Genomic DNA, 27,529 nt, shown 5'->3' with positions numbered 1-27,529 from the left:
GACTTTATAGTGTTCAGGTAATAGCCCGGATTGCAATCAAATTGAGAACTTTTGGTTTATAATGAAGACTCAGATATCACAGAAGAGACCAAAAACTTTAGCAAAATTGCATAGAATTTTCTAAGATGTGTAGTATAATGATATCGCAGCAGGAACATTACAAAATCTGATCAATTCAATGGAAGAGCACATAAAATCCGTTATAAAAAACAAAGGAGGTTCGACAAAATACTAATGTTAATGTTTTTGCATCAATTAATGTTTCCCTTAAATAATATTAAAAAAATATTTCTTTAGTGTAAAGAACAAAAAAAGATATCACTGTTTATATTGTTAGCTACCAAAATGATAAAATATCTCAAATTAATTAAAATAAAAGGTAGTATAAGTGCAATCAACAACACTGACTTTGTTTACACTTAAAACTCAATTATTCTACATATACTATTGTTTTAAAGTAAAAAGTTCAAACCTTTGACTAAAATAATATGAAATAACTATGATTTTTTAGTTGTCCGGATTTCACTGTCCGCTACTGTATGTTTGTAGATATAGCTGAACTTTTATAACTCGAAGTTCTCCATAACTCGAACATTTGAATTGGAGATAGAAGTCACATTTCATACAAATTTCCTTCTCGGAAGCCTCTCTAACTCGAAGTTTTTAGTGGATTATGGTGATTAGAGTTAGGGAAGTTTAACTGTATTTATATGAGTCATATTTTTCGGGAATTATTTGCAAAAATGGAGGTTCCTAAAAAATTTATGGAATAATTAGTTTGTGAAATTTCGCCAAAAGCTTTTTTTTATCCACTTTTGTGTAAACATGAGCCTCGGCACAAATCGAAATAATAGCATGGATTGACTCAAGCTACTTTAATTTAAAAACAGGAAAACTAATTTCAATAAAAATTAAACTAAATTGTTGTCTTAAGTTGCTATTATTGCAACAGCCTTAAACCGTAACCCAAAACCTTCTTTGAATTAAGACTGCGGATCCGACTTATTTACGTTTTTTTTTATTTTAGTAACTTAAATTATTCAGACTTATGCACTTACATTTACTCAGACGAAACTTGAAAGCTTCCGTTCTCAAACACAAATTCACAAAAGTTTTAAACTCACATTCGAATAGCCTGGCTTATGAGGCTTACTGCCTACACAGTGTATATTTCATTCAAACTTCCCCATTTCCTTTTCTAATGACACCAGAAAAACAGCAATACACCTGTATATGCTTAAAATACAAACATAAACATCTACAAACACAACGGTACACCAAATGACTTTTTGTTTGTGGCTCCAATGCGCCAGTGGTTCACGAGAACTCAAAAATTACGCTCTCCATGGTGCTCATTAACGCTGAGCATTAAGTTTTGGGGGAGAAATACCGCTCACATGGCGGGAGCGTAAGCATACATACAAACATATACACAGAGATATGTTTGCAATGCCTTTTGCTCTTGTCTACTATAAAGGTTAGACTATTATTGGGGTGCTGGTGTTTTTTGTTATTGTACGAGTGTATTGAAATGTATTGTAAGTTTGTATGTACCGCTACAACTATTAATGAGGAAAAATTCCTTTACACGTAGGCAGCGATCAACAGGCGTATTTGAGCCAGAAAAAGCTTCGACTGAAGGCAAAGTATAAGCTGAAACTCGCAAGTGTTCGTCATTACACCTACATATGTACATGCATAGAATTTATGTATGGCTATGTGTATATACTTCATCTGTATTGTTTGTATGTATGTATGCAGGCATGTGGTTAGTCACAAGTATCTAATATCCGTCAGGTACTAATGACATTGTTGTTTTGAAGACATTTTTCACTTATTGTTGCTATTCAGTCAGTTTCACATAGCCAACATACTAAAAATCATTACGGTGGTTTTGGTTTACCTTTTCGCACCGGCATACAACGTTGGCATCTATAAAGCTATCTATTCGTCTATCATTTCATCTATTATATTCTGTATTCGCCGTGGACTGCAAAGTGTTGCCTCATGCAAGGCACTCAAGGCGAACTTACACATAGGCACGGACACACTCACACACTTGTGTGAATGTATCTATGTGTATCGTTTTTCGTGGAGGATGAATGTCGTAACAAACAACAGTCAACCAAATACATATACAATCACATTAGCTGGATCGTGCAAGCTTGAGGACGAAGAGGGCTATTGGCGCGGCACAGCTAGGCGTATTTGTTGTGTGGACTACATACACACAAACACCGCTAAATAAATATGTACATACAGACATACTAGATCTCATAGGCGATGTCATGTGTTGATACTTTCCTTCTATACGCTAGCTGTTATTACGAGGGACAACAACGACGACGACTACAACGACGATAAATTCGGACGATCGACACGGTGCCTAGGAACTTTGTGACGGCAGCAACAGCGTTGGCGACTGAGACGAAACCAATGCTAGAGAACCCAATGCGTACGCCGACGACACTCAACTCAATTCGTTTGTCGCATTCGTTTAGCTTTCGTTGCTCCTCCCGCCCCATGCTTGTTGCGCACGTTAGTATTTGCTGTGACTGATGTTGATAAAAACAGGCATTCGTACATATCTATATATTTATACAGTGGTCTGTATGTGTGTGTACATTTGTATGGATCTAACCAATAGTCGAGAGGAAGTAATTGAGAAGATGCAAGAGTGGAATGTGAGGCGAAAAATAGACTCGAAAAACAGCACGCAATAGGGCAAGGCAAACAGGCAGATCGGTAGATAGCTAGAGCTAGCGCTAGATTGCTAGATCGGCGCAGCGGTGTAATGTGGGCTGAGTAGCAGGGTGGAGGGGGGCAAGCGGTATGCTAAACTAACAACCAGCCAGTCAACAAGGCAGGCAAGCAGGCAGGCTGGCGTGCGAGATTGCACAGGCTAGGCCGACAGCACGAAATTCACGATACGACTCAGTGACTACGCGATTTAACGAGCGGAGAGTGTGTATTAGAGGCGCTCAAAGCAACAAAGTGCTGGCAACGGCAATAGCAACATCGCCAACATTTTAGTAAAATTATAACAACAATTCACAAACACATAGAAAAATGTGGTGGTATTCACTACCACTTACCACTCAGTACATATCTACATACAGTACCGGTACCAGATCCCCCAGCAGTATGTCGTGCTGGTGTAAGCGCTTACATGGATACGGTTGTAGGCCAGAGAAGCCCCAGCAGTCAATCAAGCCGGTGTTGTAGTCAAAGTTGCCACATTCGCAGCTATGTTGTACGTACGTATGTATGTATTTGTATCAACATGAGTACGCTAAATATTGAATAATTTGCCTGGCGGGTATAAATTTTCGTAAGCGCCTTGCTGTTCGTTTCAGTGATTGTCGTGATCGCGCGCTAGTGGATGTGTGTGAGTGAGTGGATGTGTGTATGCGGTAATTAGAAAATACTGATCATATGCACAGATGTATATAAGGGCAAAGGGGTAGAAAGGAAATTGTATACACAATGCTTTTTTTTAATGAAAGAGGGAAGTGAATGCAGGAAGTGACGAAATAGAGCACTTTTACCGCTACGATTATATGAAATAGGCAAAACCCGATTGCTTTGGTTGGAAAGGGAAACAGTTTAATTTATGCTAAATATGTTATTGAATCGAAAAAGTTATCGTCTGATGAGTTGTGTTCATATGAATTCTAAACGAAGTGTAGATAAAGTAGAGTATTCTTATTATTTTTAAGTATTCTTATTTTCTACAAAGAAGCGTGAGCGATGTCAACATCCGATGAGACGGCACTAGGAGTTTTCAAGAGAAAAGTTTCCTTTGAACATTGGCAGTGGCGAATACCGCAGACGATGGAAAGATGAGCTGCATGAGCTATACGACGATATTGACGTACATAGTTTAGCGAATAAAAAAATCGGCCTGTGGAAGCAGAGCAAGAAGACCTCCACTCTGTCGAAAAAATCCGGTTGAGAGCGACCTGGGTTAACCGAATTGCGAAAATTGCGCACTATTATTGATATGGCTATAATCGAATATCGGTATCACCGCTAAGAATCTTATCATAAAACTCATCAAAAGTTGGAAAGTGGAAGCTTTGAGAACGGAATTATGAGCTAAAATTCATAGTTTTATTGAATCAATTGAAAATTATTGTTGAAATTTTTGACAAACTGTAGATCGAATAAGGGAGCTGTGGGACGGCATATCAAACTCCTTACGTACAGCTGCAACCGAAACCATTGGCTTTCGGAAAAGCCAAAAAAACAGCTGGTATGATAAGGATTGTCGTCTCGCAGTGGAGAGAAAACAGACTGCCTACCTCGCAATGTTAATGCTCGAAAATTTTACGAAAAGATCCGGCGACTAACTGAAGGTTTCAAGACCGGAGCACACTCCTGTAGGACCCCCAGCGGTGATCTAGTGGTTGATGACCAGAGTATACTGTGTTTGTGGAGGGAACACTTCTCCAGCCTGCTGAATGGCAGTGAAAGTACAACACCAGGAGATGGCGAACCCGATTCCCCAATCGACGACGATGGAACAGATGTTCCATTCCCCGACCGTGAAGAAATTAGAATAGCAATTACCCGCTTGAAGAACAACAAGGCGGCGGGGGCCGATGGATTGCCGACCGAGCTATTCAAATACGGCGGCGAAGAGCTGATAAGGTGCATGCATCAGCTTCTTTGCGAAATATGGTCGGAAGAAAGCATGCCCGACGATTGGAATCTCAGTGTACTCTGCCCAATCCACAAAAAGGGAGACCCCACAATCTGCGCCAACTATCGTGGGATAAGCCTCCTTAACATCGCTTATAAGGTTCTATCGAGCGTACTGTGTGAAAGACTAAAGCCCACCGTCAACAAACTGATTGGACCTTATCAGTGTGGCTTTAGACCTGGAAAATCAACAACTGACCAGATATTCATCATGCGCCAAATCTTGGAGAAGACCCGTGAAAAAAGGATCGACACACACCATCTATTTGTCGACTTTAAAGCTGCTTTCGACAGCACGAAAAGGAGCTGCCTTTATGCCGCGATGTCTGAATTTGGTATCCCCGCAAAACTAATACGGCTGTGTAAGTTGACGTTGAGCAACACCAAAAGCTCCGTCAGGATCGGGAAGGACCTCTCCGAGCCGTTCGATACCAAACGAGGTTTCAGACAAGGTGACTCGCTATCGTGCGACTTCTTTAACTTGATGCTGGAGAAAATTATAAGAGCTGCAGAGCTAAATAGAGAAGGTACAATCTTCTACAAGAGTGTACAGCTCCTGGCGTACGCCGATGATATTGATATCATCGGAAACAACACCCGCGCCGTTAGTTCTGCTTTTTCCCGCCTGGATAAGGAAGCGAAGCGAATGGGTCTGGTGGTGAACGAGGACAAGACGAAATATCTCCTGTCATCAAACAAACAGTCAGCGCATTCGCGTCTTGGCTCCCACGTCACTGTTGACAGTCATAACTTTGAAGTTGTAGATAATTTCGTATACCTAGGAACCAACATTAACACCGATAATAATGTCAGCCTTGAAATCCAACGCAGAATCACTCTTGCCAACAGGTGCTACTATGGACTGAGTAGGCAATTGAAAAGTAAAGTCCTCTCTCGACGAACAAAAACTAAACTCTACAAGTCCCTCATCATTCCCGTCCTACTTTATGGTGCAGAAGCGTGGACGGTGTCAACATCCGATGAGACGGCACTAGGAGTTTTCGAGAGAAAGGTTTTGCGGAAAATTTACGGTCCCTTAAACATTGGCAACGGCGAATACCGCAGAAGATGGAATGATGAGCTGTATGTGTTGTTCGACGACATAGACATAGTCCAGCGAATAAAAAGACAGCGGCTACGCTGTCTGTGTCATGTTGTTCGAATGGATGAAAGTGCCCCAGCTCTGAAAGTTTTCGATGCAGTACCCGCTGGTGGAAGCCGAGGAAGAGGGAGACCTCCACTCCGGTGGAAGGACCAGGTGGAGAAGGACCTGTCTTCACTTGGTATTACCAATTGGCGCCAAACCGCCAAAAGGAGAGATGCGTGGCGCACTGTTGTGGACTCGGCTATAACCGCGTAAGCGGTTTCTACGCCAGTTAAGAAGAAGAAGATGTCCGAAACAGAGTTGATAGATTCTTGGATGTTTCTTTGATTAAAAACAACGCTGATACACAATTTTCAAAATTATTAACAAAGAAACTGTCTGATCTCTTGAATAAATGATCGAAATTGTTATAAAATGTTATGTTATTGAGAATTAAATCATACTAGTATCTATCGATGGAAACTCATCATCTATGAAAATATATAAATTTTTTTGAAACACTTTCACTGGCACTATTGATTCCATTTCGCCATTTTGATGTGAGAGTCTTTAACTCGGGGCTTCCCCAAATTAAATCACATGAAAACAGAATTGGAATTTTTGAAAAGGTTTTTAGTGGGTTCGGTGAAGAATACTAATATCTTTCTTCGACTTTACAATATGTTTTTAAGATGACTACAATATTGCTGAAGGACTCAATACTTGAACTTGTCGATCACTATTAAATTGCTACTTATTTTCATACATATTTACATATATGTAGGTACATAAATGACAAATTGAACAACAAGATGATTTCATCTAAGATAAATGTTGGTGTGTGAACGGATATTGAATAGCCGCATATGGATATAAATATGACATGCGAACATAACAACATACATATATACATATCCAGTTATATATACACTAACTATGAACAGACACCTACATGTTTATATGTATCTCCATACATACATATGTATATATATACGAGTATCCATTTGTACGTAGGCGCAGTGTAAGGCAAAGTTTGCTTAAGCAGCGCCTCGCTTCAGCCTTGTTTTCAATTAGTATCTATGTTCATTTCACGTGTGCATATGTACCTATCTATGTATTTATGTATAACGTTGTATGCCATATTCTATGCTTTATATGGTTAGGTGGGGCAAAAGGGTATCTACGCAACTGGCGAGGGTACAGCCCGCATTACATAGCCATAGCATCGCTTCGGTTGGTTGGACAGCTTCGCCTGTTTTTCTAACTGCTCTTAGGAAAACTACACTCACACACATGTATACATTCAAACAAACTTATGGTTAGAAATATTTTTCTAATTTCATTTCTATTTCTGGTATTGAACTATGGCTTTGAAGCTTTTTCCATTATAACCGACAAGGTATCGGAACACTCATATGTGTGTGCGCTGCCAGGCTAGCGTTGTGGCATTCATTCGCTCAGTCAACCATACTTAGATACATACATAGATATGTATATATTATAGAAAAAGGCAATAATAACAATAGCAAAAGTTTTGCGCAATCGTATCGACAACAAGGCTGGGTTCTGTTTTTTCATTCAACCTGTTTGCTTCTTTTTGTATTCATACAAATATATCTACACATGTATGTCCATATGTACAAACATACGGCGTAGTCGTAATGTGTTTTTATTGCTTTCTTCCTTCATGCTTTCTGCCTTCCGCAGTGAGCGAGTCACTCAATTCTAATATTTTGATCGTTGTTTTTGCTTTTGACATAGCCAGGCTTTGCGTTGGTTAAGACTTAATGTATTTAAATAAATTTACAATTTTAAAGGCACAGATTATCATATGAATTTGTTGAAACAAAGTTCATTTGGTTTGTTATTAAAAGTTTCCATATGTCTATCTTCAAAATAACCACAAATATCAGCGTACTCATATGAATTTTATAAAAAAATATATATATATAAAATAATTTATTTGCCCTTGATATTAAGAAAATCCAAAAACAAATCAAACTTTCTCTAATTGACCTTTCAACTGTAAGCAAAAATTGGTGGTGGGGGTGTTTTGAACACAGTGCAAGATTAACAAATCTGTATATGTATTTTTTTTATAGTAGGAGGAAGCATCGAAAGCCGAAGTGCGGAACTTTAATCCGCTAAACCTAACCTACTCCCAACCCTGGACTCTCCCACGGAACCACCGGATTAATTATTACTTCGTGGGAGTGCCTAGACATTTTAAGTCTCCTCTAAGAAACGGACGGACTGACGCCTACCCTGTTGTAAATGTCTCAGTTCTGTCATAATTAAAGCTGCTGCTTCGCTAACAGCGCGCCATTTATCGGAGGACTGACACATAAGTGCAGTCAAATTTTCCACCCGTAAACTACCTCCTAAGGTAATTCTCAGCTTATCCCGTATACTTAAAAAACGCGGGCAATGAAAAAATACATGTTCACAGTCTTCTAATGACTCTGTGCACATCGGACAGTACGGACTAGTGTCATGACGGTCAAATTATAAAATAATTTATTTGCCCTTGATATTAAGAAAATCCAAAAACAAATCAAACTTTCTCTAATTGACCTTTCAACTGTAAACAAAAATTGGTGGTGGGGGTGTTTTGAACACAGTGCAAGACTAACAAATCTGTATATGTATGTATGAGTACATAAGTCCCATTTATGCATACATACGTATGTACATATGCATTCTGGCCTTAAGGCGCAATCGCGTAATGGCTGATTTTGATTGGTACTTAAAGCCCAATATTACTTATAATTCACATATTTCGTAGCAGCTTTATATCCTAAGCTCTTTTGGGGTGTTTGTTTCTATTTTTCCGAGTTACTCTGTTTCCTATTGGCTGATAGCTAAGGGGTGGTTGGGAAGGCAAGTTTTTGCGTGAATTACTTGAAGGGTGTCTTAAGACAGCTAAACATAAATAACAGCTACATAAAGTATTTCGGAGCTTAAAATGAGAAATAACATGGTATTGTTAGATGTTTCCGCGAACTCTCTCCAGTGACTCAAATTCATTGCTTTCAAGTAATTATACTACTGAATAAAATTAAAGAAATTACAACAATAAAATTTATGTATTGGATCACCAAATAGAACGAAAGTGTAAAAAGGAAAGGAAGACTTTCAAATCTTTTATTAATTCACAGAAGTTTGGAACTTTTGAAAGGAGAATGAGGAAGTGAAGAAAACCATTTAATTCTGCCAATCAAACTAGACAGAAACCGAAAACTACTCTACTTTTTACACAGTAAATTTGATTTTAAATAATTTTCGAATATATTGCAAGGAAATGCGCGAATAGCCACAAGAAACTCAGTGAAATAATTAAGATGATTTTAATCTCAATAACAATCATATTGATGCTCCTTATTGAATCGGGTTTGTGACTAATTTGTCGAGCATGTTGGTTTCCTATTGGCTGATAGCTAAACACGAGAGCTTAAAATGAGAAATTACATGGTAATACCTGATGTTTCCGCAAATTCTCTCCACTGACTCAAACTTTCAAACTTATTGTTTCCAAAATATCAAACTCCCGAATACCAAGTTAAAGAAATGAAAAGAATATATACCTATGTATATATTGAGGCGCCAAATGGTAATGGTAATGACTGTGTAAAATGCAGTGACGGATCCAGAATTTTTTTTTTTGTATCAATATAATATAGCAGTTCCCTCGCGAAAATTCAGTTATTATACGACACGTTTTGTTTTGTTTTTTTTGTGTATTTTTCCCAAAGTACGAATTTGACGCTAAAAAAACTCGAGAAATATTTTCTTTTTATGAAAGGGTGATCAACTATTCAGAACAAAACTTTCTTGCGGAGGTGAAAATGTGGAAACAGCGAACTTCAGGCAAGCATTTTCGGAATGGTCTCGAAGCTTTAGAAGAAGGGAACAAAACGTCTTTTGGGAATGTTTTCAAGATTTTACGCATATTGGCGTTATTTTCATCATGTTCTGAGTTGGTTTTTTATTTGTAGCTCATACAAATATTGCTGTCCCAAAATTCCCTTTGGGGGGCAAAAAGGTGATGAAATAAGGAACATTTTAAGATATTTTCGAAAAAAATCGAAGGGGGCATAAGTTGTTAAAAATTCCAAAAAAAATTTTTTTTTTCATTTTTTGCTATGAAATCTTAATTTTAAAAATTTGTACGATATACAGTTTCAAAGTTTGAGAAATTCTGTACAAAAAAGTCACATGGTGTTTTAAAATCTGTTCATTAGTTTTAAAGTTATGGCGGTTAGAACATTTTTTTACAAAAAACTTTGGCCCCTTATAATATGGCAACCCCGCGTTACACAGACCTAAAACCGTATGTTTTATTTTAGGTTTTACATGTACTATAAGATATATAATTACCAAAGAAAATAAAGAACTTTTTTTTTCAAGTGGCTTTTTTTCCAGAGAATTCCCCATATGTAATATGTAAAGAATCAGAAGAAAACAGTTAATTCTTCCTAGTTGGATATCAGAAACCTGAGCGTGTTTCGGGTTTCTTGCAAATATATCATCTACTATATTTTCTACAGAGTAAATTAGATTTTAAATAATTGTCGAATATATTGAAAGGAAACGCGCGAATAGCCACAGGAAACTCACTTAAATATTAAGATGATTTTAATCTCAACAACAATCATATTGACGCTCCTTTTAATTTACATACATAGATCGATTGAAATTCACATACATATGTATGTATATATATTTACATACGTCCATGCCTACATAAGTATGTGTTTGTTACAATATTTTTATTTTTAAGCGCTGACCTAGATCCGTGTAGACAATGGACGAACAGCTAACACCGATCGACAATCCTCTTGATGAGCACAACAAACAATGTAACACATTAATATTGACTTCAGTCGGTATGTTTGTATCGCATAATCAACGCATTCTGCGCCTACGCCTTCTATATTTAAACGCACGCATACGTTTACCAAGTTTATTTGAAAAATTCCTCTTGCTCGCACAGCTGTTCACGTAGCTGTTTCTGTACATTTTGACTTCCTCGGCGCACAATCGACATCATCCTGTTGAATGATACTCGAATGAATGCTGAAATTCCGTATATGAAGTCAATTGTATATCGCACTCACACACATATATTTATCTATATGTATTTCTGTAGATAAACACCGATGTACATTTCATAAGTGCACATACTCCAACTTAATGCTTCCTGCTCTTCAAACAATCGTCTGAGGAAAAAATAACGAACGCGGATCTTTATTGCATATCCAGTCACCCCACCCATTCTTTCTTTCTTTTTCTTCTCTCACTTAACTGTATCTTTATTGACTTGCCTTTCCTGCATTTGGAATTGCTTGAGACACCATGTGACCACTCGAGTGAACAGCACAAATAAGGAATTGCATGCAATAAAGTGATCGACAATTGCGAGGTGCGTTCGCAAAACGAACGAGGATCGTGCCGAGAGAGCGAGCTGTACGAGCTTTTCTCTTCACTACCGATACCACCCATTTCGGTGATGGGGCACAAATCCGCTCCCGTGTCACTTAATGTATATGTATGTATGTGTGACTATGTGTATATATAAGTAGTATCCAAAAAGAGCGCCTTGCTGTAGTTTGCTCCTTCTGTTTGGCATCGTGTGCGCAATACATTATATTAGAAATGTAAACAGTTCAAAACGGAAAGAATGTAGTGATGTTTTTTTAATATTGTATTCAAAAATATTTTCGAAATAATAGATTAATAGTAGTTTCTCATGAAACTACGTTAATATATCCTCCTCAAAAAAAATGTTATAATACTCTTCTGTGTAAATTATTATTCATTTGTGCTTATGTAGACTTTCATTTAATTTCATAGTTTGCTCGCTTCGTTGCTGATAAATGTGATGCGCCAGCAATTTGCCAATGGTTCGTCTCATGCTTGCCTACGTTGTTGCCTTGCAGCGAGTGCCAAAGTATGTACATATTTCCTGCGGTCTCTTCGTGCACATTCATCGGCATTTTCAGTTTATACGATGTCCTCTTTTTGCACAACATCTCACACATAGAAGTACGTATACACATATTTAATAATATAGACAACGCTTATCGCCATTACCAGCCCGCATAGCAATAATCGGAAAAAGCAACAAACCTCCCCAATTTGCCTCCCACGCGCCGCGCTCCGCTTAATCTCTTTCGCCACTTTCACCAGCATAAACACTTCGTCCTCAACAGCAAGCAGCGGTCGGCTTGTGGCAGCGCCTGTTTGCCTTTGCGTTGCCTTCTCTTAGTTGCACATACACACATCCAAACATAACCTTATGGTATAATTTCGATGCCTTCATTGGGGCTTTTTTCGCTTTTCAGTTTATTTTTATTTTTTGTTTTGCCGCCCTCATTGTTGTTGTTGTTTGCCTTGCCGTATAACAGAAAATGAATTTAGAGGTGACTTTCCTGCATTCTCCTTGAATGCTATTTATTCATGAGTGTTGCCTGCATGTATGCAATAATATGCATATATACAGCCAGGCATGTATGTGTGTGTGTTCATATGCGTAGCATTCGCTAGCTGCTGGCGTTCTTGTTGTCTTCCCCATACATATATTGTGTGTATGCTTTCGAAAGGCTGTTGTTATCGTCGCATGTACACTTTGTTTTTGTTATTGTCCCTGTACTCTTGTGCCTTTTCCGCTTAGTCAATTTACATACAATTAGCTCATTGGTGCCGTGTGCAAAAAAACAAATAGAAATCCTCTTTGGGAGGATTAATTGTGGGCAGGCAAAACGCGCGCAAGTTTTTGTTGTTGTTGATTTTTTCGTGTGTTTTATTTCCACTGCCTTTTTGGCTGGGCGGGCATGGGTTGGACTGCTGCACGTATGGCGAGTTTTGTGTGAAAAGACATGGAATTTATGAGTTGCATAAAAATATATATTTAATCTAAAAGTGAGGTTAAGTTCTGATACGTTTTTATTTTAAAAGCACTAAAATTCAGTTTTATTTGGGAGGTTTTTTTATGTGGTGGGTCCCAAACCCTACGCAAAACCGCATAAGTGAGATTCGGCTTCTCACTTTAGCTCGCCTCCAAACGCCTGTTGGCTACTCAGAGAATATTTGGTCTAAGACCGGAAGTCGTGAGTTGCTGGAGCCACATGCAAAAAAAAAATCGTTCCTGGCCACTCCCAGTCAGGAACTTTCCTCACTTATGTGAACTTCTATACATGACCCCATTGACACATGACTACATTGACATAGTTCAGAAAATAAAAATACAGCGACTACGCTGGCTAGGTCATGTTGTTCGAATGGACGAAAGCGCTCCAGCTTTGAAAGTGTTCGATGCAGTACCCGCTGGTGGTGGCCGAGAAAGAGGAATATCACCACTCCGTTAAAAAGACAAGGTGGAGAAGTACCTGACAGTACTTGGGAATTGCAATTGGCGTCAAACTGCTAAAAGGAGAAACGAAAGGCGCGCTATTGCAAAGCCGGCTATAACCACGTAAGCGGTTCCTGCGTCAGTTAAGAAGAAAAAACTCAGTTCATATTTAAAGTTGTTTTATATGATGCTCTCCGAGAAATTTCTGAAAAGATAAACTTGTAGTTCTTCACACGGGTTCTTTGCGAGGTGCGAACCGAAGCTGAGTAATCATAACCTTTTGATAATGGAGGAATTTTCTCTTCCTTAAAATCTGTAAGTTTGATTTAAGCAACTCTTTGGACTGCTAATTGCAATGGTTTTGAGAATTTTCGTATTCTTCACGAAGGAGGATGACATCTCTTTATATTGCATTCAAAATTTGTTTGCTTACAGCTACCAATTTATCCTAAGAGGAAATAATTTGATAAACTATTCTAAGGGGTTTCTAAAAAATAAATGGTTATTCAATTCAGAATAACTCTTTGTTATAGAATAAGAATGTGTATTAAAGTGCAAAAAAATTAAATATTTCTATGCCACTATGCTTATAGCAGATATGAACATATTATGTGTATATTATATATATGAAAATATATGTATAGAAACACTTGTGTTCAATAAAGTCATACTTATCTTATTGCCCGCACGTAACACAGCATAATGGCATTACATTTAGCATTTTTCCTGCGCTGTGGCGGTCGCCTCTATCAACGCATCCGACCATAGAATGGCCTACAACTGAGGGCATTTTGCAAACAACCACCCATACATATAGCACCCACACACACACACATGTGCGCCTTGAGCCGACAAATATTTATGCATGTATATACATTCACGCGAACATATATTTATCTATAAGTTTGTAAGTAGGAAGTGGTAATTTTCATTTTTGCTGCATTTCCATGCCGTTTGTGTGTTACTAAACACTCATACATACACACAAGCTCACACATACATTTTTGCATATGTTTATTATAGTGTCACAAATACATTCACACACATATTGACATTCCTACCAGCACGGTGGTCACGGCACACTCATTGGGCCATTGAGCTTTATCTGTTTGCTCTGTCCTCTGCCTTTTTGGCCTGTCGGCCCTTGCCGCTGACGCTTGACCAGCCGGTCGGTCGGTTGTGTGCCTCACTAAATCATGCCACATGCCTCATCGTATACGTATGTACCGCTAATTGAATTAAGTGCATCATCTTGTGGATGCCACACGATGGCGTCGGTGCGGTTGCCTGCGGAAGGCTTAAGTGCAACAAGGCATTTTGCTGCACAACTGCATATGCACACATTCAAATGCAATAATATAAGAAGGAAGCCACGAAGCATTGCTATCGATTCAACTAGAAAATCCAATTCAGGTACGCCATTATTGAACAGAAAAAAATGAAGCGCGAAAATTGCACAAATCCTTTTAGGCTTATTTGGCTATTAGGGTCATCCGATGCTTGATGTGACTGTAGTCTATGCAAAATACAGGTAAGTCATTTGACTTTTAGCAGTGATAATCTGTTAAAAGTTCATTGACATCAAGCGTTTTTTTAGGAGTGATATTAGAGAAGGAAAGTCTAGGAAAAAATTATCCGAGAGGTTACGCAGTTTAATGATTTTAATTGCAGATTTTCGGAACTTTTTTCTTTAGTATTAAATCGCTATATGAAGAAGAGCAAATCTACAAACGTAAAGTATATTGATAGCATTTTCTAACCTCAAACTGCCACCTTTCAAATGTAGTCTACCCTTCAAGTTCGCTCCATATTCTCAGAAAAGATTTACAATTATGTTTAGCAGATACATATGTCTTAACTTATTAGTGAAACCTCTATTGTGGCGTATAATGAAATCTCTCCGATGTGGCTTAATTTCAGTTTATAAAGAAATTCCAATATGTAAGGTTATGAGGCAGTGATCACTCAAAAGAAATCTTTCACTATCTACAATCGTAGGCTGGAACAGAGTTCACGCCATTTGATAACGAAGAATTCATCAAAATACTCAATAAAGATTCACAGTTATGGGCTTCAATGAGTAAACTCCCTGCTTAGACAACCGATCTGTGAGCGAAAGGCTGTCTCTCAGCAGATTCAAGTAAGAAAGGCTAAGTTCGGGTGCGACCGAAAATTTTATACCCTCGCAATTTATTGATGTAATAATTATTAAGATAACACACAATTTGACCCATGTATTCGGCATAAAGACCAATAGAATAACGAAAATCACCATATATAGTATATGAGGGGTGATGTTCCTAAACCGATTTCACTATTTTTCCCCACCAAGCTATACTATATCCAAGACTATATGCTCACTTAATTTTGCTAAGATATCTCACATATTAACCGATATATGCGGAATAAAGCCCGCACATAATTAGGTATATGGGAGCTAGGGGAAGTTCTCATCCGATTTTAATAATTTTTGGAACAGAGACACACAATTAGGAGAAAAAAATTTCATCTGAATTAAAATAAAAAAATAAGATTTACCGATATTCGGTGAAAAATTACCCTTAGGCACTGAGTTCTTCATGTAGATATCCGCGGCCTTGAAAAGTTATAGTCCATTTTGAAAACGTTTCCATAAGTGAAGCCACAGAAAATTTACAGTATTTGTGTAAAGTTTTATTCCGCTATCTTCATCGGTTCCTTATATATATTATAAAGTGAACGAATCAGATGGAATTCAAAATTGAGTTATATAGGTAGTTGGTGTGCTTGTCAACCGATTTCGCCCATTTTTTATCCGTGTTGTTAGGGTGTCAAAAAAATATTATACACCGAATTTCATTGAAATCGGTCGAGTAGTTTCTGAGATATGGTTTTTGACCCATAAGTGAGCCACGCCACGCCCATTTTCCATTTTTTTGGTGGTTATTATCCGATTTCTTTAATTTTTGGACTGTATAAGGAAATGGCTAAAAACAACGACTGCAAAAAGTTTGATTTATACAGTATTTTTGGTTTGTAAGATATATACAAAAAACCTGTTTGGGGGCGGGGCCACGCCCATTTAAAAAAAATTACATCCAAATGTGATCATTTATATATATATAACCCCATATCTAACTCTTTTATTTCTGTGTGACACAAACAACCGTTATGTTAACAAAACTATAATACTCTGTGCAACATGTTGCGAGAGTATAAAAATGTCGATGAAAATTGAAAAATCAAATAATTTTCTGTCGAAAATCTACAGAAGTCCAGCTGTCCTCGTGAATTCTTACATACTCATACGCTGTGTACTAGAAGAGAGCTTGAAAATACATTATGACATGCGGTTATTACTGCTCTTTACTTTCTTTTTTGTATAATTCCTTAACCCGCGCATAATCAAATTGTGTCGATCTATAAGCATTCCAATTGTGCACGACGCACATATGTATGTCTGTATGTGATTTGCGGTAAAAGAGAATTGTGCTGCTTTCCGTTGCCACTTATGAGTGCGCTGCAATGCGCTTTCACCAGTTCCTCAAAAGCTGACGACAGACCTCAGATGACAATAGCACACTTAAGGATTCCGCAATGGGGTAACGGGTAAAAAGATAGTAATGCTTTCATCAAAAATCACCGCGCAAGAATTATAATCAACAAGAACAACAAGCGAAATGAGCGATAAAGAAAGCAACAACAAGCATATACTCGTATTCTACAAAAGGCCAAACTGTGCAAACAAATACAAAAATAGCCAAGCGACAAAGAAATGAATGTAAGAATTCAACAGGCAAGGAAATTAGTAGTAAGTACCGGTAGTGTGGAGCGCTTGGAAGGCAAAAAAAAAGTGGCAACAACACACACGCACATAAAAAGTGGAACACACACAAAATGTGGAGACAATGCGTCGCGACGCCGTTACGTTGGACGTGGCTGAAGGCAGCAGCAGCAGCGTGTGCGCTCGTTGCGGTGTTGTTGTGAAGAAATGAAGCAAAAAAGGTCACTGACCAAATTATATTTTGTAAAGAAAATGCGTGTAAGAAGCGAGAGAGGTGGAGAATGTTGACGACGCACACTTCGAAAGAGTTTGTGGAAAGTTGACTGATCGCGAGAAAGGTAAGTTTTTGTTGAGCGAGGGAGGTGGCATGGAAGATAGGACGTTCGTTTGTCAAGAAGGTAGCAATGCAAGTGGAGAAAAAGAGCGATGGCGCAATACGCGGGATGTATGATGACTTAAAGTAGAGGACGTGACTTTGTTGATAACCAAGTGACTTACATGTACGTCTATAACAACAATGCTGTGAGAGCAACTAGTAGCAAGTAGCTGACGCAAAGTTGAGTGGAAGAAAGCGCTGGAAACGCAAAGGAATAAAGCGCTATTTGAGAAAAAGCACAAAGAGATAGCAAGCATTTTGTCAAAAGTATGGTGTGAGAATCGTGCTGAACTGGACTGTTGGGGCTGCGGAGTAATTCGAATCGATCTATTTTTTTTTAATAATTGTGACATCTTGAGATTTGAAATAAGGTCCCTCAACTATTTCTAATTACCCAACTACAAAAAGTGTCTTCAATATTGTTCAATTATATTAGGCGTCTTTAACTTTTTTTTGCATTTACTATCAATTTCCTTATTCGAAAGTATTTATTGTTCATGTCTCTTTTACACGAACACAATTTTCTCGCAAGCACTTTGTATTTGCTTTATCAATACCGATTTTGAAATACCGTTTCTTGGCTACATTTAACTTATCAATTTGTGTAGTAATAGTGTGTAGGTGCGTTTCTAGCTGTCTTAACAATATGAGTATGCGCCACGCATTGTGACGCATGCGCAGAAGAGTTGTGCGTCTCTGAGAAGAAAGCGTGCTTACGAAGAGTTAACAGTTAACAATCGGCCGGCTGGCCAACTAACTAACTGATTATAAGCGTGTTTGTGTAAATGCGCATGCGTAAATGTTGTTGTATTTGTAACTTCCCATCTGCTTATCACGAACAGCAAGGTACTTATTCACTTGACGAAGCGTTCAAATTCACTCAGTTTAACAGTTTGTCAGTATGTCCGTCCGTCAATCAGAAAGTCAGTAAAAGTTAATTCACAACTTTTTTCGAAATCATTGAGGCCAATGCTTGGCTAGTGGCCAATGACCATTGTAAATATAATAATAATAATGAAAATTACCGCAAGTCTAAGTAATTTCGGCATTAAATTTTGTTTAATACCTTTCACTATATAGTATTATGTATTTATGTAGGCATTGCGGTACTTATTATTTATAAGGCCTATCGTAGTAAATGAGTGAAATTTTTTTTCTTGGGTGTAATTCTTCATCAGTTGAGATTATATTAAATTAGGTACTATTATAAATGTAAATAAATATATGAACCTAGACGAGAAACTAACGGTTAAATTTAATTTTCCAAAATTTAAAAAGCCAAACAATATATTTTTACTGAGGAAAATTTTCATATTTTTCTTTTGTATTTGTTTCATTAAATTAAAAAACGCAAGACTGAATGAAAAAATCTGAACAATATGTTCTTTAAATAAACTAGTTAACTGTAGACAAATTTTTCTATACTATATTCCGCAACATCTAACGATCTATTCCAACTAGTGCATACCGAGTTAACTACCGAACGTTTAATACCGTTGGACCAGCCTTCCAAACTTTTGGTTCGATCATCTAATATAGCACACATACATACACAGTACACAGTACACAGTACATATGTATTTGTTCAAGTTCGCGTGTTGCCATATTTTTTTGATTTTTTTTTAGTGATTTTCGCCGTTAATCAAACAACCATTGTACATATCTTTAACATTTCATTTGCTCATTCACAAAATTTGTTTATTTTCTTTTCATTTCCTTGTTTTTCATTCGCCATTCTATAATTTGCATTGGATTTCATTTGAGTTTGTTTTTGTCAACAAACAGGCATAACTAACTGTTAATCTCTCACTCTCAGTTATACCGTTGCTATTTCGTATATGTGTATATGTACAAAAGCTTAACAAACATCTAATGTTCAGATAATTTCAAAGGGAGACGTGAGGAGAGCTTGAATGAGTTATAATTACTATAGACGCTCTCAGCGCTCTTATCGGCCATTTTTATTAATAAGTGGCTCCCGCACATGGGTCGGTGTTTTGAAAATATATTTATACTACTTGTATGTGTGTGCAATATTCTACGGTTACTAATGCTTATTATCTTTTCTTCTAGCAGTTAGTACAATTACTAATTTGTTTATGTTTTCGATCGCTCTTCGACCGTTTTGAGTCTATTTATCGATCTTCAACCACATTTGATCAGGAATATAATCACAAACGCGTGAGAACTGCAGCTATGAAGCTTTCGTGTATGCTGTCTTCAAGATAAAAGTATTTGATTGCTTGAATTTGTCGTATTTTGAGGAAATCGATCATTCTTAGACATGATGACGTAATGTATGGTGAGCAAAATGTTTCCTTCTATGTTAGTTATAGAGTAGATGAACTTCTTAATATTTTTCAAGGTAGTGGGTTCTAGAACTATGTTTATCTTTAATTTTTTGCATCCTTAAGACAAATCTGAATTTAAATTTTTTTCTTATTTTTGAGAAACATTTTAAATAGGATCAACAGTTTGATAATCGATTACTAATAATAATCTGTCTTGTTCAGTACTATCGCCCATAGTTTCACGCACACAGTGAAATATGATATACTACATATGTACATATGTATGTGTGTACAACAAAAATGCAAATTTTACCCTAACAGTTTTTTTACTTTTTTTTTGCATTTTTGTAATCATAAATTAAGCGTAGTTGGTCACTGAACCTGTTTATTGTTATTAATACTTTTTTTGTTGTCTTTTTTATGTAAAAATTTTTAATTGGTGCGTTATGAGAAGGGGGTTAAGCGTGGAACAATAACAAAACAAAAAGAAGTCGAGCTTTAAGAAAATGCAACTAAAGTAAATACTAATAAATACTTAGTCGGCGTTTTATGTTTTAATTTTTTTGTTGTATTTAATTTGTATAATTGTTTTTGTTTTTTAGAATAATCAGTTCTTATTTTTGCAACAGGTGGCAAAGTCATTTTTTTCTATGTGTGCGTTTTTGTTACTGAAAAAATACAGCGCAAAGCGGAAATTGTTTAAAGTTACTTAGTGAAAAAAATTTTATGTTTTCTATAGGATCTGATTTTTAAGAATCTTGACATAAGCAGAACGCAATACTAATTAAGTTGAATCGAGGAAAGAGCCCATTGATTTGGCATAACTTATTTGCTTAGTTTGAAGATAAACAAGTAAGGAAAGGCTAAGTTCGGATACAACCGAACATTTTATACTTTCGCAATTTATTTAGAGATTTACCTATATGAAAAATTACCGTTAGGCACTGAGTTCTTCATGTTTGATATCAGTGGCCTTGGTCCGATTTTGACAATTTTTCCACAAGTGATGTCACAGCTCAAATACAGTATTTGTGTAAAGTTTTATTTTGCTATCTTTAACGGTATCAGAAGGATTCAAAATTGAGTTATATGGGAAGTAGGCGTAGTTGCCCATATTCCACCAGTGTCATCAGGGTGTCAAGAAAATATTATATACCGAATTTCATTGAAATCTGTCGAGTAGTTCTTGAGATATGGTTTTTGACCATATCTTTTGAAGTGGGCGACGCCACGCCTATTTTTCATTTTGTAAAAAATCTCAGTGCAGCTTCCTTCTGCCATTTCTTACGTAAAATTTGGTGTTTTCACGTTTCTCGTTAGTGAGTTAACGCACTTTTAATATTTTTCAACATAACCTTTGTATGGGAGGTGGGCGTGGTTATTATCTGATTTCTTTCATTTTTGGACTGCATAAGGAAACGGCTAAAAGAAACGACTCCAGAAAGTTTGGTTTATATAGCTTTATTGACTTGCAAGATATATACAAAAAACCTGTATGGGGGCTGGGTCACGCCCATTTTTCCAAAAAAATTACACTCAAATGTGCCCCTCCCTAATGCGATTCTATGTTCCAAATTTTATTTTCATAACTTTATTTACGGCTTAGTTATAGCTCTTTATGTGTTTTTGGTTATCGCTATTTTGTGGGCGTGGCAGTGGTCCGAGTCCGCCCATCTTCGAACTTAACCTTCTTATGGTGCCAAGGAACACGTGTTCCAAGTTTCATTAAGATATCTCAATTTTTACTCAAGTTACAGCTTGCACGGACGGACAGACAGACAGACATTCGGATTTGAACTTTACTCGTCACCCTGATCACTTTGGTATATATAACCTTATATCTAACTCGTTTAGTTTTAGGACTTACAAACAACCGTTATGTGGACAAAACTATAATACTCTCTTTAGCAACTTTTGTTGCGAGAGTTTAAAAATGTATAAAGAGGAAAAGTTGAATATTTGTATTTGTAAAAAAAAGATTTTTTGATTATATCCATCGCTCTCACTATTTACCAAACCTTTTATAATTGAATCATGCATCGATCTTATGTTCTTCTACATCTCATTATTACATATTGTGGTTTCAAAGGCAACATTGAGCTTGTGAAGGCATTGTATACATCCTTATTCTACGTATGCACTTCACCGTATGTAAACCACGGCGTTCTACAGCTTAATATGTTATACATAGGTAAAAACAATGACATTTGCTATGAATTAACCAGACTCCATTGAGCTCCCACTGAAACCAGCTCTTAATCTATCTCATACGCCTGCATTGAATTTGTCTGTTTTCCTAAGCGTAGACAAACCAGATGTGGCTTCATTTTTCCGCATAAAGATGCAATCCGATATACAGACACCTCCACGCATATATACATATGTATGTATACATACGAAACGAGAGCTTTTGGATAGCAACTATTGTCCAACATAGCGCAGTTTAGACAATATCCAGCAGCTGTAATCGGCGACAAGGCGACGCATTGTCGTGCAGGCTGTTTGTGGGCGAAATTCTATTCGTCATGCTGAAATACATTTGTACATAGTTATATGTACATATAATGGATTGGATGGACTTTTCAATATTTTATATATGTATATTGTCTACACTATCTATACATATAATAATATGTGTGTGCGTTGTCGTTCTGTCTGTTTTGCGTTGTACATTCTATATTGTTGTTGTTATTATTTAAGTTATGCTTCAGCGATCATTTTCAATTGTCTCCACCCTCTGTTCTTGGGGTTAAGCTTTTATGAACAGCCGCTAAAGCGCACCCATCAAACGACCAAAACAGTACTTCGAAATTTAGAAAAAAAGAGTGAAAAACAAAAACATGAAATGTTTTTATTTCCTATTTCATTTACTTGGAGGCAATTGCGGCAAGGTTCATTCAACATTATACAGATGTTGCCATTATCATTCATTGATGATTGTCACACTGATGTTACTCTGTTGACAGCAGCAACCCCAGTAATTATGACATTTATTATTGTTATTTGTTGCCTTTGATGTCGAAAGGAATATGCCAATGTCAGAGAATACTGTTTTCTAGTGATTTATGTTAAGCTGTTTTTTTTTCGGTCGCTTTTTATGTAAGGGATCGAAATTTGTAATTGATTTAGGGTTTATTTTCAAGCCCAAATCAGCTCATGGACGCCTCAACTAAGCATTAGATCAAGGAGTTGATTCCATGTTAATTTTTCTCTATGCCTAAGATTTCTAGATGATATATCTGAGTAGAATTTTTTTTACTGTTTTAAAGGGTAGACGAAGCTTCACAATTTCATTAAGTCAAGGCTTTTATAACATCGCTTTGTAGTTTAAGGCAGCGGTTGGCAAATTTAATCCTATACAGATCCAAACATATTAAGTTCTTTTGTAATTAAGCCAGATAACAACAGGGAACTTTTTCAGCAGCCTCAGCATATACATACATATTTTTGGAATTGCCACAAATATTATAAAGTTCAGAAATTTAATAAATAAAGGTTTCTCATTAAATAATTCGAAAGTTTTATATATGTATAGTACGAAGATATATGTATATATAAGAGAATGGGAAAGGAGAGGAAGATACAGATTGAGTCACATTACCCTAATAAACTAATAAACAAGTGTTGGTGATGAGCGACTTTTAATTTAAAATACGGAAGCAAGAAAATAATTGTATTAGGGTAGACGTTTGGATTGGTCCAGTAGGTCAGAAGATACAAAAATACGCTGTTCTTCAGATTAACTATTAATTATTTATCTTTTCTGAAATTATTTTTTTTTTTTATTCATCAGAAATCACCAAAAATTTACGCTATAGAGAATTTTGAGTTATCACTTTTGGATAATATATGATTTGAAATATATGATTTCCAATTTAACTTACCTTATTATAATTGCACGAAATCCTGTTGGGAGTGAGGGTGACTTTGATTTGGTTATACTTCAGGCATACAAATTTGATTTTTCAGCAATTAATTGGTGTAAGAACTCACTTTGTACACTATTTCTCAGTATTTTGTTTCTCTTTTTAAGTCTCGCTCATATATTATTTAACTTTATTTTTTATAACAATTTTATACTAAAATGTTATTATTATTTTTTGTAATCATTATTTTTAGAATTTCTCTTAGTAGTTGATCTTAAATATATTGCGGCTTTGAAAATATTGAATATTCTCTTCTGTTTTATAAAAAGTACGAGCAAAATAATTATAGTTATTTTATAAACACTTTTTGTTTAAAATGTAAGTTACGGACTTCATTTATACTACAACTTTACTTATACACGCAAACTTTACATATACACGTTCAAATATATACATATATACATATGTATGTACATTTACTTGTTTTTATTTATTTCTAACATACATATTACGAATTCTTATTCCTTTACGTGGTCAATGTTTTTTGCATTTTTTTACAAACGTATTTAATTGCACGGCCGGCGCTCATTTGACTTCAAATGAATTAGATTTGCACACAACTTACAACATACATACATACATTCATAATTTTATTTAATTTTCCTTCACCTTTTTCCACTTATGCACTTTGGCAGCACTTGTTTATCAAATTGTTTACTGCTTGTTTTGTCTCTTGAAAATGTAGACGCTCCGTTTTTAATTGAACAATACAAACCGTATAATAAATATGCAAATAAATGTTGGAAAAAGCATGATTAAGCGCAAAACAACTTAAGCATAAAATTAAATAAACAAAACCGAAGAATAAAGGCTTGTAGCTTTTGAAAGCGTCAAGAGAATAGAAACCAGCACAGTACAACCTCGAAACGGTACTGACATCTAGCTGAGGATACGAGTGAATCCGTACCAATCGCGGCGCACTTGGCTGGCGAATGTTTGTCCCTGTCACCGTAGCGGTCGGTTGTTGCCGCAGCGACGATTTCGAATCGTGCCGGTAGTGAGAGCCTAGTGAGTTTCGGTTGGATACCTTGGCTTGATTTTCTTTATTGGCTTTTGTATTTGCGCTTGTGTAGATATGTGTGTGTGGTGTTTGTATGTTTGCTGTTAATTGGCTGATGGAGTCACCGGTCGGTCAGAGACGCTGCCCACTGCGATTACAAATTTGCGAAGTTCGTAGGTATGCTTTAAGGGAAATTGTATTGGTGCACGAAAATGAGATATGTATTACGGTAAGCACAATGTTTTGACTATCGCGTACTTTTATTTTTAGTAAAGAACCGTTGTTAAGGGATAGCCTCACGGATACATTTGCACGGCAGATTACATAAGACGCGTTGAGGAAAAACCGCGATTTGTTACTTGTAGTATAGACGCCCGCTCGAATTGACGGCGATTCGTTTTCTTATAAATAATTACCACACAATAATTTTCGATGTAAAATGATAATTACTTTAATATGAATGCTTCACTTTATATAAATAATAATTTTCACTATAATATTTAATAATACATTTCAGTCCATTACGTAGTTGTTATTTGTACTGCTGGACTTTTCGCCACGGGCGTTGGACGGATTATAATGGGCTCGCGGCAAACACACACGGATGGTAGTGATTGCTTGCTTGGGGTTGCGACACGAATATGGATGGATAAATGGATCGCAGTGAAATGTAATGCAGTGCAGTGTAAAGAATGCTGCCACAGTACGTCGGCGACAATTAATACGACGACGTCGACGACACTGCTGACGCGCACGAACAACGTGCGAGCGCAAGTGGGAGCATTATTCAGTGGGAGCTTTTACATTTCGCACATATTAGCCATGCTTGCTTTCCTCGTTTCTTCTGGAGAGCGTATAGCAAGAGAGAGTGGGAGACTTACAGTGTTCTAATGCACTGAAATGTGGTGCTTATGTTCAATATGTATGAACTTGTAGAATTCTTAGAGTTTTTGTAGCTCAAACGGATGAAGAATAAAGAGCTTAAGTTTCGTCTAAAACAGAGTCTTTAATTAGGAGTATAATCATATAGCAGGCATTTCTAAAAACTTATAAAATCTGGGATTGGGGAACCCCCAGTAATACCGAAAGATACTATGGTAAGTATATTTGAATAATGACCGATATAATTTAGTCTGTCACGTGGTTGACATACAGTCGTAAAATTAAAAAAAAAAAAATATAAATATGTTAGATATTAAAGAAGTTATTTTAATCAATTTAATCCGTTAAAACAGTAATATTTATAAAAATATAATAAAAACGCAAAATTGTTAAAATTAAAAAAAATCATATCTAGAAAAGAACCACTGTATTACAAATTTGTATTCTGATTACGAAGATATTTGTATGTTTTATCCAATACGTTTGCGTTTGCTTCGGTTCCTCTCACCTGTACGCTTATTCGCAAATTTCGCTACTCTCAGGGTCAACATAAAAGCGATGCTCAACTTGACACTTTGAACCAACAACAAATATAAATATTGTATTGTATTTTTTCCTTTTATCACTTCGAAAATGATAAGTAATATAATTTAAGAAAGCAAAACAACTTCGCTTACATATACATAGATCATACATACAATTGTACTAATTACTCTCAAGTTTTTGTAAGAATTCTCAAAAGATTTCGTCCATTGATTCACATTTACCGCTGTTTTAGAGCCGACCGTACGCCGTCAGTTGTTGAAGTTAAAAGTGGTAAATTGCAGCGACGGGCATGCAGTCGGCTCTCACGAAAGCCCGAAGCAACCAAAATACAAATCTTTTTTGCCATTTCGCTTGAACAAAACTTCACCAACACTTAGCCAAATGTTCGCATACTCACTGCTTCAATGAAATGCCATCAAATTTGCTATCTCAGCGTATGGCACTCAGCTCAGCACAGCCCTGTTCAGCTCGCCTCAATACGAACAAGGCTAAAGCTGGGCCAGCAGTGTTAGCGGCAAGAGCAGGGGGCTTGCTGGCTTGGGGTGCATTGCGAAATATGGCAATAATGCAATTGTATTGCTGTGATCGTTTTTCCTCGCTCACAGTGTTGTTGGCGCTGAGTTGTGGCAAAAGTTAGCAGAGCGGCCGTCGTCATTGTCCTCGTTTGACTTCAGCTATCTCAGCGTTTTCGCCGCTGGAAAAATTGCCAGTTCAAAGTGCCGAAATGGCGAATTCTGCTTTGGTTGCATAAATCTGTTTGCGCATGTGTTTGCAACAGGTAAAATTGCAGCAACAGCGTCAATGAGTTGGTTTCTCCCGATTGCAATTCTTTGGAATTGAGGTAATTTAATTGTTTTTTCTTGGTTTTTAAGCTTTGTAGCGATCTGGCGTATTGCGTAAGGGTGAGAATCGACGATACTATTCGCTTAATGTTGTTGTTAGCATTTTTTTTCCTGTTGAATGAGTTCAAGAAGTTATACGCCAGAACATGGTTGGAACGATACGCAGGAAGAACAAGCGGGCAATGCTACAAATATAGAGCGAGTGCTAAATGATCATACCTAAGTCCATTCAGAATATGACTCTGATGTAGTTTACAGTTGAAAGTGTGGTTGATAATATATATTATTTCATCTACGCCTATAATTTCGAGCGTAATATTGTAGTCCATTCATATCAGAAATCAACATCACAAAACCCGGAACAATGATAATACGATTATTCCAATTAGGAATTTATAAATATTTGTTAGTCAGCAGATCAAGAGGGTAGGTCTTTGGAACTCATTCTTCAATATTTGAAGCAACGATTCTGAAATAGTAGCATCAAGTAAACCTCCTTTCCATGAAATTATCCATAGAATGAGTTGAAGAAAATCCGATCATAAAATTTTCTTCAGAACCCTCCCCACGTTAATTATCCATATAACTCTACAGTAATACATGGTGTATGTCATGTCCATATTCCAAGCTTATATGCACTTCGAACCCAAATAAACGCCCCTTGTACCATTGGTGTCCTTACTCGAATTTCGCCTGATTCGCTTTCTTATCTTTTCATTATTTGATCCAATATTTTTAGTACAACAAATAATTTAAGGGGCGTA

At 36.7% G+C, this 27,529-nt stretch overlaps 2 protein-coding genes across 8 annotated transcripts in view; one reads left to right on the top strand and one right to left on the bottom strand.

The window, feature by feature from the left end:
* LOC105210191 (protein tramtrack, beta isoform) overlaps window positions 1-24,182 on the bottom strand; it is a 46,005-nt gene extending 21,823 nt beyond the window's left edge. For both annotated transcript variants that reach the window (XM_029039026.2, XM_029039027.2), the window contains exon 1: window positions 23,454-24,182. The gene's annotated coding sequence lies outside the window, so the exon portion shown is untranslated. The remainder of the gene's footprint in view (window positions 1-23,453) is intronic.
* LOC128924136 (uncharacterized) lies at window positions 2,855-25,702 on the top strand. Of its 6 annotated transcripts, none has more exons than XM_054235986.1 (2): window positions 2,855-3,257; window positions 25,013-25,386. In XM_054235986.1, the coding sequence occupies exons 1-2, from the start codon at window positions 3,170-3,172 to the stop codon at window positions 25,384-25,386; spliced, it is 462 nt and encodes a 153-aa protein (XP_054091961.1). In that variant the 5' UTR covers window positions 2,855-3,169. The 6 variants fall into 6 exon arrangements, 2 of the variants coding, with proteins under 2 accessions (XP_054091961.1, XP_054091962.1); XM_054235987.1 differs by lacking the exon at window positions 2,855-3,257 and adding an exon at window positions 18,922-19,580; XR_008472817.1 differs by lacking the exon at window positions 2,855-3,257 and adding an exon at window positions 24,132-24,929 and having other exon boundaries at window positions 25,013-25,702.
* The last annotated feature ends 1,827 nt before the right edge of the window (window positions 25,703-27,529 follow it).

Source organism: Zeugodacus cucurbitae, chromosome 2 (genome assembly GCF_028554725.1).
Source record: "Zeugodacus cucurbitae isolate PBARC_wt_2022May chromosome 2, idZeuCucr1.2, whole genome shotgun sequence".
NCBI classification, from domain to species: Eukaryota; Metazoa; Arthropoda; class Insecta; order Diptera; family Tephritidae; genus Zeugodacus; species Zeugodacus cucurbitae.
Note: the sequence above shows the minus strand (reverse complement) of the source record. Positions and strands in the feature narration are given on the sequence as shown.